The sequence below is a fragment of the Bos indicus x Bos taurus genome, chromosome 1 (genome assembly GCF_003369695.1).
Source record: "Bos indicus x Bos taurus breed Angus x Brahman F1 hybrid chromosome 1, Bos_hybrid_MaternalHap_v2.0, whole genome shotgun sequence".
NCBI lineage: Eukaryota > Metazoa > Chordata > Mammalia > Artiodactyla > Bovidae > Bos > Bos indicus x Bos taurus.
The window spans coordinates 118,249,530-118,265,594 of record NC_040076.1 but is presented as its reverse complement, the minus strand read 5'-3'; the positions used below and the strand labels follow the sequence as shown (position 1 = coordinate 118,265,594).

Genomic DNA, 16,065 nt, shown 5'->3' with positions numbered 1-16,065 from the left:
CTGAGCCTGGTGACCTCAGTTTTACTCTCAAACCCTTCTAGCATTGTCTCCAGCTGAGACAGGAGAGGTCACTACAATTGACCCTAAACCCTGCACACGAATCAGTGATATTTGTACACATGTTACAAAGGGGATTGTGGTGAAAATTAGCAAGTGGAACACTTGACACAGAGTCTTCCACTTCCAGGATGCAACTTGTGGATACTGACATCTTGAAACAGCCCCTCTTGGGGGCTTAATAGTGTTGTTCCTATAAAAACCTAATATGTGACATATTGTATAAGGGGACTTACCACCTCCCCCTCTATTTTAAATATTTGGCTACCTCAGTCAAGATTACATCCAGAATCTTGTATATAAAATTGGGGAAAGGGGTAAGGCAGAAGGTTTCTGCTCTCATTATTTATGAGATTCACCCATGGCTTCTCATTTGCAGTAGTCTGTTCCTTCTAATTGGCTGTGAAGGAGCTGTCTATCCAAGACAACTATCTTATAATTTTAAAAAATATTTTGATAAGATAGTCAGATATCAGGGATTATTTTGTCATCCTATGTCTCTGTTGACTGCAGCCATGAAATTAAAAGACGCTTACTCCTTGGAAGCAAAGTTATGTCCAACTTAGATAGCATATTCAAAAGCAGAGACATTACTTTGCCAACAAAGGTTCGTCTAGTCAAGGCTATGGTTTTTCCTGTGGTTATGTATGGATGTGAGAGTTGGACTGTGAAGAAGGCTGAGCGCCAAAGAATTGATGCTTTTGAACTGTGGTGTTGGAGAAGACTCTTGAGAGTTCCTTGGACTGCAAGGAGATCCAACCAGTCCATTCTGAAGGAGATCAGCCCTGGGATTTCTTTGGAAGGAATGATGCTAAAGCTGAAACTCCAGTACTTTGGCCACCTCATGCGAAGAGTTGACTCGTTGGAAAAGACTCTGATGCTGGGAGGGATGGGGGGCAGGAGGAGAAGGGGACGACAGAGGATGAGATGGCTGGATGGCATCACTGACTCAATGGATGTGAATCTGAGTGAACTCCAGGAGTTGGTGATGGACAGGGAGGCCTGGCATGCTGCGATTCATGGGGTCGCAAGGAGTCGGACACGACTGAGTGACTGATCTGATCTGATGTCTCTGTTTTATGCAAGTGAGTCCATAAGCTTCACCAGACTGCCAGAAAACGTATGTATGTATGTGGCAAGTGTGTGTGTATGTGAGAGAGAGAGAGAGAGAGGAACAGTGTCAGAGATTGGTTAATCAGTTCCCAGAGTTCACATGAAACCCAGCTCCAGAAAGGCCTAGTAGACTTCTGTAACTGCAATAATCGGAATAAGTATCTAAATTAACAGACACATACACACAAAAATATTTCATGTGAAAAGAGAAGGAAGAACAATGTGTTTTAGCCTTGGGTAGATGACTTAATTCCTCTACTTGTTAAGACATGTTGGATCATTTTCACAAACCAGGCTAGGCCAAGTCCTGTAAACCTAGGCTGTTGTTAATCCTCCTCTCATCTCAGAGAAGTGAAGTGCGAAAAACTCAGGTTGTGCTACAAAATGTCCTGCTCAAAGTAGAGCTTTTCATTACTTTCATTTTTTAAATGAACAAAAAAAGGTATATATTTGTTATTTATTAGAAAAATCTCATTTAGTAGTTAGACTAAGTAGATACCATGTGCTTACATTTCCCAAACACAGAGTGGGAATCACGGCTTCCCTGTAATATTTTTAGCCTGTGGGTTATTGCTTGTCTCACCTGGCCCATCCCTCTACTTAATTGCAGGCACAATTATTCTCCAGTATTTACCGTGGAGTGACTCTGTTCGCCCACAAGAACAATGGTTTTCTCATACACTTGGGGACTGTCCTTTAAAGACTGTGGACTGCTCCCCAAATTTTAGGACTGAATCTTTCGTTTCTCTTTTTTGTTTTCTTTTCAAAAGTAATATGTGTTTATGGAAGACATTTCAGTAAGTACAGATAAGTAAAATGAATTAAAACCAAAGTCACCAAGAATCTGATCCAAAATACTTTTTAATATGTATACATATATGCTATAAATATAAATATGCATAATATTTTACTATGCTGACTATGTTTTATCAAACCAGTTCCTTGTTGTCAGACACTAAGGCTCTTGTCAGTTTTCTAGGTATAAACAATACTCCCAAAATTATTCCTGGAAACTGAACATCTTTGATAAGCCTCTTGAATTTCTAAAAGCAAAAATATTGGGTTAAAAAGGATGGGCAGACTTTCTAGATTGTCATCTTTCTGAAAAATTGCACCAAGTCCCATACCCATTCCCACTAGCATTAAGTGTCAGAGAAAACATAATCGAAGAGCTCTCACACACCTACAAAAACCAAATTGTAGTGAAGGTACATCCCATCGATTTCCTTAGATTTCAGTTTGAGAGGTTTCCTTGATGCAAGTGTTTCCTGTAAATTTGGTAACAACAGTGAAATGATCCTCAGAGGAAACTATCTAACCTTGAAGCCATATATGCTATTCAGGTGACTCAGTTTCTACAGAAATGTTTGTTTTCATGTTGCCAGGGATAATAAGCTGTTTCAGTACAGTTCCTGGGGGAATTCCCAGCCAAACTGAGGGGTTTAGTATATGACAGATGCAGAATATGAGCTATGAATAGAAGTAAACTAGGGTCGAAGGCAATTTGTGTAAGCTAGTTCCTCTGGACAATTTCTGTTAAAGGATCTACAAACTAGGAGAAACTTTGAGCCACTCAAATTTGGGCTCTGAGGGGGATGACTAAAGGGTCACTTTTGTTGTTGAGCTGCCAAGTAGTATCTGACTCTTCGAGACCCCATGGATGGCAGCATGCCAGGATTCCCTGTCCCTTACCATCTCCCCGAGTTTGCCCCAAGTTCATCTGTTGAACTGTAATGCCATCCAACCATCTCATCCTCTGTTGCCCTCTTCTCCTCTACCTTCAGTCTTTCCTAGCATCAGAGTCTTTTCCAATGAGTTTCTTTTTCCAATGAGACCCTTTTCCAAAGGGTCACAGAAGCCTGCCAAAGCCCCCTTTGGTGGGGGAAGAGTCTGAGTTCCAGAGACAAGACTCCAGCATCTAGACAGGGGCAGCAGAGAAAGAGGAGGGGGACAAGGAAACTAGTGGGTTTTCATGTTAGACTGACCTGGATTTAAGCATAGTTTCTTCACTTGCAAAATGTGACTTGGGGCAGACTAGTCAACCTCTCTGACCTTCGACTCTATAAACGGGAGACATGCACCACCTCTCTGTTAAGAGATTTCAGTGAAACAATACGTGTAGAAACTAAGTAGAGTAATGAACACGTTGAAGGAACTCAGTTGAGTTGCTATTATTACTGTCATGATTAATAATTATTATTGCCATTTCCTTTGAGGATAGATTTAGGGGGAAAAGTGCTTCATCAGTGGATCATTATGCCTCTTTTTTGGATCCTCTGTTCTTTTTCTAAAGTATTTGTTTATCTTTTTCAATTGGAGTATAATTGCTTTATAAATCTATTTGACACAAGTAGTGTATATATGTGGAGAAGGCAATGGCACCCCACTCCAGTACTCTTGCCTGGAAAATCCCATGGACGGAGGAGCCTGGAAGGCTGCAGTCCATGGGGTCGCTAGAGTCAGACACGACTGAGGGAATTCACTTTCACTTTTCACTTTCATGCATTGGAGAAGGAAATGGAAACCCACTCCAGTGTTCTTGTCTGGAGAATCCCAAGGACGAGGGAGGCTGATGGGCTGCCGTCTATGGGGTCGCACAGAGTTGGACACGACTGAAGCGACTTAGCAGCAGCAGCAGTGTATATATGTCAATGCTACTTTCTCAATTTGTCCTACTCTCTCCTCCCCACTCTGTGTCCACACGTTCATTCTCTACGTCTGTATCTCTATTCCTGTCCTGCAAATAGGATCATCTTACCATTTTTTAAGATTCCATATACATATGTTAATATATGATATTTGTTTTTCTCTTTATATTGCAGTTCTTATGCATGTGCATGCTAAGTTGCTTCAATCGTGTCCAACTCTTTGTGACTGTATGCGCTGTAACCTGTCAGTTTCCCCTGTCCAAGGGATTCTCCAGGCAAGAATATTGTTGTGGGTTGCCGTACTCTCTTCCAGGGGAATCTTCCGAACCCAGTGATCGAACCTGTGTCTCTTATGTCTCCTGCATTGGCAGGTGGGTTCTTTACTGCTAGCGCCACCTGCTTAACCTAGTGTCTAAGGACTCCTAAGAGGCCCATGGATTGCTATCTATGGTGAGGGAAGTTGTTAAACTTGGATGGAAAAAAATTTTATCATTGTTTTTATTAACCTCTAATGAAAATTTAGTATTAATATATCCTTTATTGTGACTGCATGGAAGAAGTCACAGCAGAATCAGGATACTGATTGTACTTTGAACAACAATACAAAATTACACATTTTTGTATCACATCAAAATTGTTGGATATATCTCAAAACATCATTTCAATTGGAATTGTATTTCAAAAGTATGGTAGTTCTGGGACTTCCCTGGTGGTCCAGTGGCTAAGACTCTGTGCTCCCAATGCAGGTGACCCAGGTTAGCTCCCTGGTCAGGGAACTAGATCCCACGTGCTTCAACTAAGGGTTTATGTGTCACAACTAAAGATCCTACACACCAGTGCTAAAGATCCTACATGCCGAAATGAAGACCCCATGCAGCCAAATAAATAAATAAAAAGAAGTACAGTAGTTCTTCAGATCAGATCAGTCGCTCAATCGTGTCCGACTCTTTGCGACCCCATGAATCGCAGCACGCCAGGCCTCCCTGTCCATCACCAACTCCCAGAGTTCACTCAGACTCACATCCATCGAGTCAGTGATGCCATCCAGCCATCTCATCCTCTGTCGTCCCCTTCTCTCCCTGCCCCCAATCCCTCCCAGCATCAGAGTCTTTTCCAATGAGTCAACTCTTCGCATGAGGTGGCCAAAATACTGGAGTTTCAGCTTTAGCATCATTCCTTACAAAGAAATCCCAGGGCTGAACTCCTTCACTGCTAGATCACTCTTGATCACTGCTTTCCTGTCTACAGGTGCTGGTGTGATGCAGCTGCCTTGCAAGACAACTATCTTACGATTTTAAAAAATGTTTTGTTAAAATAGTTAATATCTGGGTTTACTTTCTTATCCTATGTCTTTCTTTTTTGCATTTTAAACAGTATTATTCAAAGGAGTCCATAACCTTCACCAGACTGCCTGAAAGACCAAGGCACAAGAAAGATTAGAACCCTTTAGGCAGGAGACCTTGGTCTCAGGAGGAGCTCTGCTGTCTAACAGCCAGTGAGGCTTCTTTATTAACTAACTAGTTTGTCTGTTGCCTAGGCCAGTAAACACCAAAAGCAGACAATTTTTGTATACAATTCCCAGTAGGGCAGGGGACTCTGTCACTTGAAAGAACCTAACAATATAACAGATGCGAGATGTAAAGAGAGAAAATGTCTGTTTCCTCCAGAGGAGCCTGCTGTCTGGAGTACCCAAGGCAAAGGAAAGTTGCCTGATGAGGTGGATGGCCCAAATGCATGGATAGCAGAGGAAGATAGAAAAGGAGAAAGAGGCTGAAGAAGAGAAAGTGATCAAGAAACCAGAAGACACAAAGCCCCTAGCAATGGAGGCCATACAATCCGCAGACTGGGAAAAAAAAAAAAGACAGGAAGAAAAAAGGAGGAACATGAAACAAAGGACGATGAAACCAAACAACAAAATGGTAGTGAATACTTTATTTGCTGTATCGAAACAAGTAAATTTGGGGGTATTTCCTCATGGTCCTCCCGCCCCTCCATCCCCATATTCCCATGATGATCAACTGCTTTATTCCATTTCCCATCTTTCTTCTTGTCCAGGCCTTTCTCTTTTTATGTCCATGATCCCCAGTCTTGTCTTTGAAGGCCAAAAAGTTTTCCACGTGTCAGAAAAATTCAGGATTTGGTAGTCCTTGTTATAACTCACTGCTTTGCCTATTTTGACTCATTCATTTAGATTCAAGTATTCTCAATCTGCCCCCCAACCCCCAAGCTGGGGAATTACATGTCTGTTTCACAACATGAATCAGTTCAAAAGGCCCCTTGTTAGAGGTTTGCATACAAATGGGAAACACCATATAAACAGTGAAAAAATATATCTTTTCAGGTTGTTGGATTTTCTCTTTAATGGTCTTTAAAAAAGCAACTAGAAATCTTTCATTTAATAAACACATGCACATATAAATATATAGAATAGTAACTGGAATGTGATATTTATCATTGTAATGTTTCTCAAAAACATGATTTCAGCCAGAGTTTATCTCAGGTAGGCTGGACACTGTCAGTCTGTTAAATTAACTCCAGAGTGTGGTTTATTTTCTTACTCTTACAAAAAAACAGAATTTCTCTGCTAAGTTCAAACACCAATATCCGGAGAAGATGCCAGTCTTTATACACACTTATAAAAGTAGAACACGTAGTGTATGATACACTAGTATAAAGTTTTACAAATTAATACAAGTAAAATATATAAATTACAGTGACACAGAGGAAGATTTTGGGTTTGTCTTGGGGTAATTCTTCTAGCAGTCATATTGCTGTAAAGAAAATGAAATAAGTATCAGGTTCTGATCAGGCTCAACAAACAATGATGACATTTCGGTGCTTTAAATCTGTTTTAAGCAAACAAAGCAGACCAATCTCAGCTTCAGCAGGGGTTGGGCCAACAACAAAGAGAGCTTAGACAATGCTCATAAAATGTTTCCTAAACAAACCGGACCGTTGTCCTTCCCAAGTGAAAGCTGAAGAAAGAGGCCGTGGAAAATGCAGCTTTCAAGGCCTGGTTGGCTTTTATATGTTCAGGGTGGGTTTTTAACCTCAAGGATTTAAGAGATAATGTCATGGGAGTTTTACATTGGTGCCAACCCAATGTGGGCAACTTTTGAATTAAACGCTACATACAGAGTTGACCAATCTATACTGAAAATCTTGCTCTTCGAAACTGTCTTTTGTCTTGTAAACAAACATAACAGATCTGACCTGCAGTGTCTGGGAAGAAGCCACCCCTATAGTGACTGGGAAACCCAGTAGGACTCTTGGCTCCCTTAACCCAGAAAAGAGTGTCATTCTGCCAAACCACTGTAGCAATTTTAGTCATTGACAATTATATTGTTGTTTAATCACTATGTCGTGTTTGACTCCAGCCAGGCTCCTCTGTCCATGGGATTCTCCAGGCAAGAAAAGCAGAGGGGTTACCATTTCCATCTCCAGAGGATCTTCCTGAGCCAGGGATCCTGCTTTGGCAGGTGGATACCTGTCCCCAAAATGCACCAGTGCTGAAGTACAATGGGGTCTCACCCAGTTTATACTCTTGCCTTGTAGGAAACTCAAGGCTAAAGATAGGTTATATTATAGTAATCCCAAGAGCCTTCTTTGCCTCTGCCCAACCGAATTGCCTGGAAACAATTCCATATTGAAAGTTTTCCACTCTGCTGTTTTCTCGGAAATTTGGCAGGCTCCCAAAGCAATTATTAATCTTGCTGTATTTGCCTGATAAGGACATCTAGATTTTTATTTTAACTTCCCCTCAAAAATTATAGAAAGTTTCCATCTATTTAGAGCAAAGCTTTTCATGATAGCCATGGGGTTTTCATTTTTTATTAGGCTTTGTCTTACTTTCAAAGAAAGTTAGGAAACCTTGAACCAGAGAAGTAAGTGGTTAGGAAAATACAAATTAAGTAAGTTTCAGTTTTCCTAATCCTGCTTTACAGAACAAGACATAAAACAACCCTCTCTTCCCCCCAAATTTGACCAAAGCTGGACTTCTATCAGTTCGGTAATATACGTTTTTTTAGGAAAATATAGAAACAAAAACTTTCCCCACTACTAACAAATGCATATTTCTTTTCCAAATCACAACCCCAGGAAACAAGCGCTTCCTGGTTTTCTTTCACAGTGAAAGGTTTTTAATAAGCTGTTATTCAAAGGCTACTAGTGATTCTCTATGCTTAGCTATTTGGGTATTTTTGTGACTCCTTATTAGGAAGGAACTGTAGAAAACTCAACAGAACAGCAAGCCCTGCATACAGGTTAAGAGCAGGAGCCGTGGCATTTGAAGCCTGTTGCTTCCTGACTAGGTGATCTTAGAAATATTGCTTAATCTCTGCATCATAGGCTCTTCTGGAATAGGGGTTTAACATGATGCCTAGGGCAATGGGTGATAGCAGTTACTTGTGTATACTAGTTGGGAATGTGAGAGCAGGCAGAGAGAGAACATTTCTTTTGTGTCCCTGCAGTCTGAGCAGGGATAGCGAAAGGGGTAGTGGGTTACGTCCTGAAGAAGCACCTTGTCTATAGGTGACATTGTCTTATTTACACAGAGCCAACTACAAAGAACCAAGATAACCCAGTAACTGTGACTCTCAAAGGAGCTTACCACTGAGAGCAAAAGGGGGAAGGGATAGTTAGGGAGTTTGGGGTCAATACGTACATACTGTTATGTTTAAAATGGATAACCAACAAGGTTCTACTGTATAGCACAAGGAAGTCTGCTCAGTGTTATATGGCAACCTAGGTGGGAAGGGAGTCTGGAGGAGAAGAGATACATGTATATGTATGACTGAGTCCCTTTGCTGTCAACCTGAAACCATCACAACACTGTTAATTGGCTCTACCCCAGTATAAAATAAAAAGTTAAAAAAAAAAACCCACTGCTGTAAATGCTTTTCCACAAAAATGGAATAAACATTAGTAGGTTCAGCAGGGTTTAATTTTTGTCTTCTTGTCTCTAGGATGAAAACAATGGTGCATTTTTACACAGGTTCTTACCTGTTGGCGAGAGGAACAATGACCACAGATACCTCCAAGCATTCCGTTTATTACTTGAATGAGACACAAGATGAATTCAATCCCACCAAGTGCCAAGAGGATCGAAAACAGAGAGACATTCCATTCCACTATATGCTTGGGTTCGACGCATTGGGACCATGTGGAGCTATCCAGAAGGTAACTGTGGATAAAAACAGAAACTTCTGACACACAGCCACACCAATGGGATGTCTCATAAACATACTTCTCATGCCATGTTTTTTCATTTAGAAAAAAAAAAAGATTAATTCAATGCCTTATATCAGATGCTTCCAATCCAAGTCTTTCTGCAGAATAAGGAATTTAGCCCAGATCTTGTTGCAATAATTAATAGAAAATTCAGCAAAGATTGTTGAGCACTCAGTGTGAGTTAGACATCTAGACAAGTCTAGGGATAGAATAGCCTGAACTCTGTCCTGGAAAAACATTTCTTAGGAGAAGAAATGATAGGCAATCTCAACACAACCAATAGCTTGATCAGGTAAACTAAGTGTCAAAGGGTCACAGAGGAAGGACACGTAACTTGGGCAAAGGAGAAGAGTTGCTTATGTATCTAGTCCACAAGTCTGAGCTCCATGAAGGTAGGAACTAGAGCTATTCATGATTGTCTATTCAACCCCTAGACCAGTATCTGGCCCATAGTAAGTATTCTACACAAGGGAAAAGGAACTGAATGACAAATAGCAATCTGAAGTCATTTTGTGAAATGTTCGCTAACCATCTGCTGTTGTTGTTTAGTCGCTAAGTCATATCCAACTTTTTTTCAACCCCATAGACTATAGCCTGCCAGGCTCCTCTGTCCATGGGATTCTCCCGGCAAGAATACTGGAGTGGGTTGCCATTTTCTTCTCCAGGGGATTGAACCCACATCTCCTGCATTGTAGGCAAATTCTTTACCACTCAGCCACCAGGGAAGCCTCAGCAAACCATACTGGAGTCATTATCTGAATATACATATTCTTAATAGAATAGGATTCAGTCATATGGGAAAATCTAGGATTGACTTAATTCCATTCAGAGATCTGGAATAATTCTTTCCTTGTACTGTCTTCCTGCCACAACAGAACAAAGGGACTGGGGATTAGAAACCTCATTTTGGAATGGTTAATGGAGCCAATCAGAAATTCAATTTGATTGATGGAATTATGATTGATTATGAAAAAAATTCTGTTCTTCTGGCCCTGTATTTAACAAAAATCCATAATTTCAAGACACAATGGAAAAAAAGTTCTTTGGTTCTACTTAGCTATTAAGCAACTAACCACTGGCTTGTTATTTTCCATACTGAAATCTCTGAAGAAGTAGAAATGAGGAATGACATAGAAACTGGAGGTTTCTTGCAGAAGTTGATTGGATCCATGAGAGGGGAGATAGAATAATCAGCTACAAACTTTCCTATAAGTTTATAGCTGATGAATCACCTCTCCTTGGATGAATCATAATGTTTTTTTAGAGGTGGGTTTGTGTGGTAGATCACATGTTTTTGAGTACAGGAGTAACCAGTTTCTACTGGTACATTCAGTATATTCAGTACAAAGCATGAAAAATATGATCTGAGAAATCATGATTAACAACAATTTTAAACACCAAAATTTCAAATTCCAGTGAGCACTGTTTTCCTTCAGAAGCTATCATTGGGCTGAACCCATTGCAAGCTGTAATAAGACAGCAGTGCTCATTCTGTCAGCTTTTGTGACAAATATTTTACATATAGTAACTTATTAATCTTCCTAACAACTGCCATTGGTTTTATTTTACAGATAAAATAACTGAGATGCAGAGAGCTCAGTTCACCTTTTCCTAGTTACTGAGACAGTAAATACAGAGCTGGAATTGAACTCTGCTGTTGCTGCTGCTAAGTCGCTTCAGCCATGTCTGACTCTGTGCGACCCCATAGACCGCAGTCCACCACGCTCTGCCGTCCCTGGGATTCTCCAGGCAAGAACACTGGAGTGGGTTGCCATTTCCTTCTCCAATGCATGAAAGTGAAAAGTGAAAGTGAAGTCGCTCAGTCGTGTCCCACTCTTCGAGACCCCATGGACTGAAGCCTACCAGGCTCCTCCGTCCGTGGGATTTTCCAGGCAAGAGTACTGGAGTGGGTTGCCATTGGAATTGAACTCAGGATCGATCTAATTCCATATTCATGATCTTAAGATATCACTCCATGCCACATAATTCATGAAAGACAAACATTCCTGAAAGTATATGAGCAATTCAAATTCATGATTCATATTATTTTCACTCATGAATCCCATGACTAAATCTTTCAAAATTCAGTATGTCATTCATTTATCATTATGTACATCAGTTTCTGGAGAAGGCAATGGCACCCCACTCCAGTACTCTTGCCTGGAGGATCCCATGGATGGGGGAGCCTAGTAGGCTGCAGTCCATGGGGTCACTGGGAGTCGGACACGACTGAGCGACTTCCCTTTCACTTTTCACTTTCATGCATTGGAGAAGGAAATGGCAACCCACTCCAGTGTTCTTGCCTGGAGAATCCCAGGGACGGGGGAGCCTGGTGGGCTGCCCTCTATGGGGTCGCACAGAGTCGGACACAACTGAAGTGACTTAGCAGCAGCAGCACATCAGTTTCTTTCAGCTATTTCTGTCCTTTTCTCAATAATAGATAAGTAATACAGTACAGCATAAAACAGTGGAGCCACTTGGATTTTCCCAATGTTAAAGTCATGAATAAGATCTGTCTTATACAGCCTGACCACTTTGAATAAAGGGTATATTATACATAATTGCTATGTTATATGTGAGTGTGTGTGTGTTGGTAGTATGATTGACCCTGGGCTTTGGTTAAATGCATATGGCTTTCACTGGTGCTTTATAAGGATTCCATAAGATTTTCTTCTAAAATAGGAGAATCAGACAATTGCTCTGGTATAGTATACACACTATACAAGCACAGACTCTATAGCTAGGCTGCCTGGGTTCAAATCCTGACTGTCACATCTTAGCAATGTGACTTTAGATAAGTTACTTGATCTCCCTGGGTCTCCATACCCTCATCTGTAAAAGAGGAGCAATAGTGGAAGTCCCCTCACATGTCATCAAGAGGACTGAGCCAGTGAATCCATTAAAAAGCTTCTCTGGGTCAGAGACTGGGAATCCATCCTCTGATACCCATTGCCTGAATTGTCCCCCAGTCAGTGAGAATAAACCTGGCAAGAGGATGGATGAGCGAATGGTTGATGCCTTTCTAATCTGGTGGGTTTACCACTATACACACGTGGTGGATAAGAATGTGCAGCCTTATTGGGTACAATCACTTACTCTCCCTCTGTGTTGGCAAAGGTATAGTTCCACTGGCCACTGGCATCCATGCACCTTGGTCCTTCCTCTAAGGCCAGCGCAGCCACAGTGACACAGTAGCCAGAGCCTCCGATTCCAATGAGTGCAGCCAGTATAGAAGACAGCATCTAGGGAAGGGAGGACCACCAGAAGTGAGGCACCGAACATCACAGCTACCCCTTAGGGACCATTTCCCCACCAGAGAGGGAAGACCTACCGCGCATCTTTTGCCACAGTTTTCATGGCCACAGCACCCACAGCAGTCTTCCTGGTCCAGCCCAATGAAGATGAATGCTGGCAGGAACATCTGGTTAGAAAGCAGATTGAAATCAGATTGAATGCAAATTGAAATCATTGATCTTCCCCAAGTCCATAAGGGTCAGTCAATCTAAGCATCTTTTGGTAAAACATTTTTCTTTCTGATATTGCTGAATGTCTTTGAGTTAGGTTGACCAAATATCTCAGAGAACATAAACTCTGAGAAGAGAAAAACCTTCAAAGTGTAATATCTGATTATTTTTATGTAGTGTGTCACGTTAGGTAGGGTCAGGATATAGGATGGGAGGGGTAAAATAATAACCCATAAATGTGTTAATTCCATGAGTTCATAACATAGTTCCAGATGCAAACTGTTTTGAAAATATTGCATGGAAGATAACAACAAAACTTTATAAGAATAACTAAAAAAATTTTTTATAAACAAGAGAGAGGAAAACTCAGTATAGTGAAGGCGCACTGCTTCATTGAAGACATCATCGCATGGTTGTAATGTCACAATAAAGCTCTTAAAATGAGCTTGAAACCCTTTGAGTTCAAGATCAAAAGAAGCAAGGTATTGTATTAAAGACAAATGATTATGAAATTAACTATACCTCAATGAAACAAAACAAGACAAAAACTGACCTGAGAACTAGTGGGAGAAAAAAAAAAAACAAGTGATTATGTTAGCATAATAGTAATGCTTAAATTCCAAGCAGATTTGCCATACCAGAGTTAGTGTATTAAGTTTAAATATCCTTTACTCGACTAAGAAAAATATTCTGTATGGTATTAGCAGTTCCATAAAACTTCTCTTCAAAATTCTCAATCCCAGCATTTCAAAGTGGCAAACCCAAGTTTGCCCACATTCTTTCCAGGCTACGGTCGAAGCTAATACTTTCAGCATCCAGGTTGGCAGGCAAATTCCTCTCACTTCACTTAAAAACAAACCTTGGAAAAAACAACACATTCCACTATTAGCTTCAGACCGTGATTTGCTGCTAACTGAAGGATTTTCCCTAAACGCCACACCCGAGGCTTACATAAAGGAGAAAATGTATAGTCCTTTCTAAATAGCAGTGCTCTCACAATTCGTTGTTTTTCCCTGTCACAGATGCTTGAGAACAAACAGCAAAGAATTTGTATCCAAAACTCTGTTGATTTAGACAGAGAACTATCGGACTCCTCTGCGTTTCCCAGAGCGGATGTGAAATGAGCACCGGCTCCAGGACTAGAAACTCTAGAGGTTCTCAAATCTGATTGAAAAGCTAGTCTCTGTTTCTAGCTGTAAAGTAAGAGAATTTAGCAAAAAGGTAGTTGAAATGGGGATTTTGTAAACCAACCTCTAGTAAAATGAATACCCTATACCTATCTCAACGTTCCTTGATAAGTTTTCAAAATAAGAATGAACAAAAATCCTGTATTTGGAAACATGCCTTGTAGAAAACTTTCCATGAAAACATCTCATCTAACAGGAAAGAAATTTTTTTCAAGGTTGTAATGATTTCTGAACGACTTACCAGCAAGCCCCCTCCCAGGATACCGGAGAAGAACCACACGAAGCGGCTGAGATGGTTATCAGAAGCATACTTGGTTTCCCCATTAGGAAAGTAAAGCAGAATATTAGCGACGATGCAGAGGGTGGCGAGCCACACCAGTGAATGTCCGATGCATCGCGCGCATCTCCCGTAGCACATGGTGGTGGAGTTTATGTCCCCACTCCCTTTACTCCGCGGCTTGGCTCGGTGATGGCCCTGATCAGATGAGAGCGTGCCCCGTCTGCGGGAGAAAGCAAAAACTGTTCTCAGCCCATTCCTGCAACCTCTTAAATACTCTGAGTTCTTAGTCACCACCAGTGGATGAGGTACTTGCTTTTCATTGGTCCCGATGGCAGGCTCCGGTTGGGGGGGGTGGGGTGGGGAGGGTTGGTAGGGAGAGAATGTCCCGCCTTCCAAATGAAATCCTTGGGACAAACGAAACCAGGGGCAGGACCTGAGAAACAGCCTCTGTTATAGGCAAGAGAGAAGATGATTAATCCTCCACAAGGAATTCACTGTGTAACTCCTTCACAGGATTAAAAAAAAAAAAAAAAAACCCACAGGAAAGTCTAATTCAACTTTCCAGTAAATACCAAGCGTCCACCGTGTGACAGCCCTGGTGGAGGCTGCAAGTCTGTTCCACGCAGCTCTCTGGCCGGCTTCCGGGCTGAGGGCTCTGTGCTCACTTCCACCTCTGCGCTGATTTAATCTGAGACCTGAAGCCTCTCTAAGCTCCTGTCCCTGTCACTCACAGATTTAAGGGGGCTGTTGGGAAAATGACAGGGCTGCCTTCTTGCCTCTGCCTCTGGTGTGCTCAGCAAGACCGCACCTACTGTCCAGCCTTCCCGGACATCTGCCTCCAAAACAAATCTGGCACCAACACAAAGGTGGCATTAGTCAACAGAAAGGGCTCAGACACCTTTTTATTCCTGAGTATTGCTGTCAGGCAGAGCGATGCCAGCATGAGCCAAGAGAGACCTAAAGCCTGGGAAAAGAATAAAAAAGAAGAAGAAAGAAAGAAAAACAAAGGAACAGAAGATAAAGGGACTTGGCAAGCAGAGTGGGGAAGCAAGATTGAGAGAGTCTGGGTTTACTGAGAGAAATGTACCCAGTTGAAGAAGGCACAGGGCAAGCAGTGGTCTGCCAGCCAGATCCCAAGATGAGTTTTTGCAGGCCTGAAAGCATGTTAGATGAACTTTCTGGTCTGATTATGTTACAGAAGGAGGGATTGGATTCTGAATAAGTCTAGCCCTTGAATAGCAGGTGGCACTGGCCAGGTGGGTAAAGGGAGGACTGATTGATTGGCTAAGTAGGGCCAGGACTGCAGAGACTCCATCACCAGGACAAAATAGTGAATACAAAATAGAGGCCAAAGGCCAAGATGAGGCATTGTTAGTTCAAAAGAGGAAAGTGAGGAACTTCCCTGGGGGTCCAATGGCTAAGACTCCATGTTCTCAATGTAGGGGGCCTGGGTTCGATCCCTGGTCAGGGAACTGGATCCCGCATGTTGCAACCAAAGATCCTTTGTGTTGCAGCTAAGACCTGGTGCAGCCAAATAAATATTTTTATTTATTTATTTATTTTAATTGGAGTCTAATTACTTTACAGTATTGTAGTGGTTTTTGCCATACATTGACATGAATCAGCCATGGGTTTACATGTGTTCCCCATCCTGAATCCCCCTCCCCCCTCCCTCCCCATCCCATCCCTATGGGTCATCCCAGTGCACCAGCCCTGAGCACCCTGTCTCATGCATTGAACCTGGACTGGCGATCTGTTTCACATATGATAATATACATGTTTCAATGCTATTCTCTCAGATCATCCCACCCTCTCCCCCTCCCACAGAGTCCAAAAGACTGTTCTATACATCTGTGTCTCTTTTGCTATCTCGCATACAGGGTTATCATTACCATCTTTCTAAATTCCATATATATATGCATTAGTATACTGTATTGGTGTTTTTCTTTCTGGCTTACTTCACTCTATAATAGGCTCCAGTTTCATCCACCTCATTAGAACTGATTCAAATGTATTCTTTTTAATGGCTGAGTAATACTCCATTGTGTATATGTACCACTGCTTTCTTATCCATTCATCTGCTGATG

The 16,065-nt window shown here is 41.6% G+C and overlaps 1 protein-coding gene across 1 annotated transcript; it reads right to left on the bottom strand.

Annotated features, from left to right (window-relative positions):
• Positions 1-5,735: 5,735 nt before the first annotated feature.
• Positions 5,736-14,294, bottom strand: TM4SF1 (transmembrane 4 L six family member 1). The gene is made up of 5 exons (XM_027543675.1): positions 13,940-14,294; positions 12,379-12,468; positions 12,144-12,289; positions 8,820-9,000; positions 5,736-6,589 (listed from the first exon to the last, which is right to left on the bottom strand). The coding sequence occupies exons 1-5, from the start codon at positions 14,114-14,116 to the stop codon at positions 6,575-6,577; spliced, it is 609 nt and encodes a 202-aa protein (XP_027399476.1). The 5' UTR covers positions 14,117-14,294; the 3' UTR covers positions 5,736-6,574.
• Between the last annotated feature and the right edge of the window lie 1,771 nt (positions 14,295-16,065).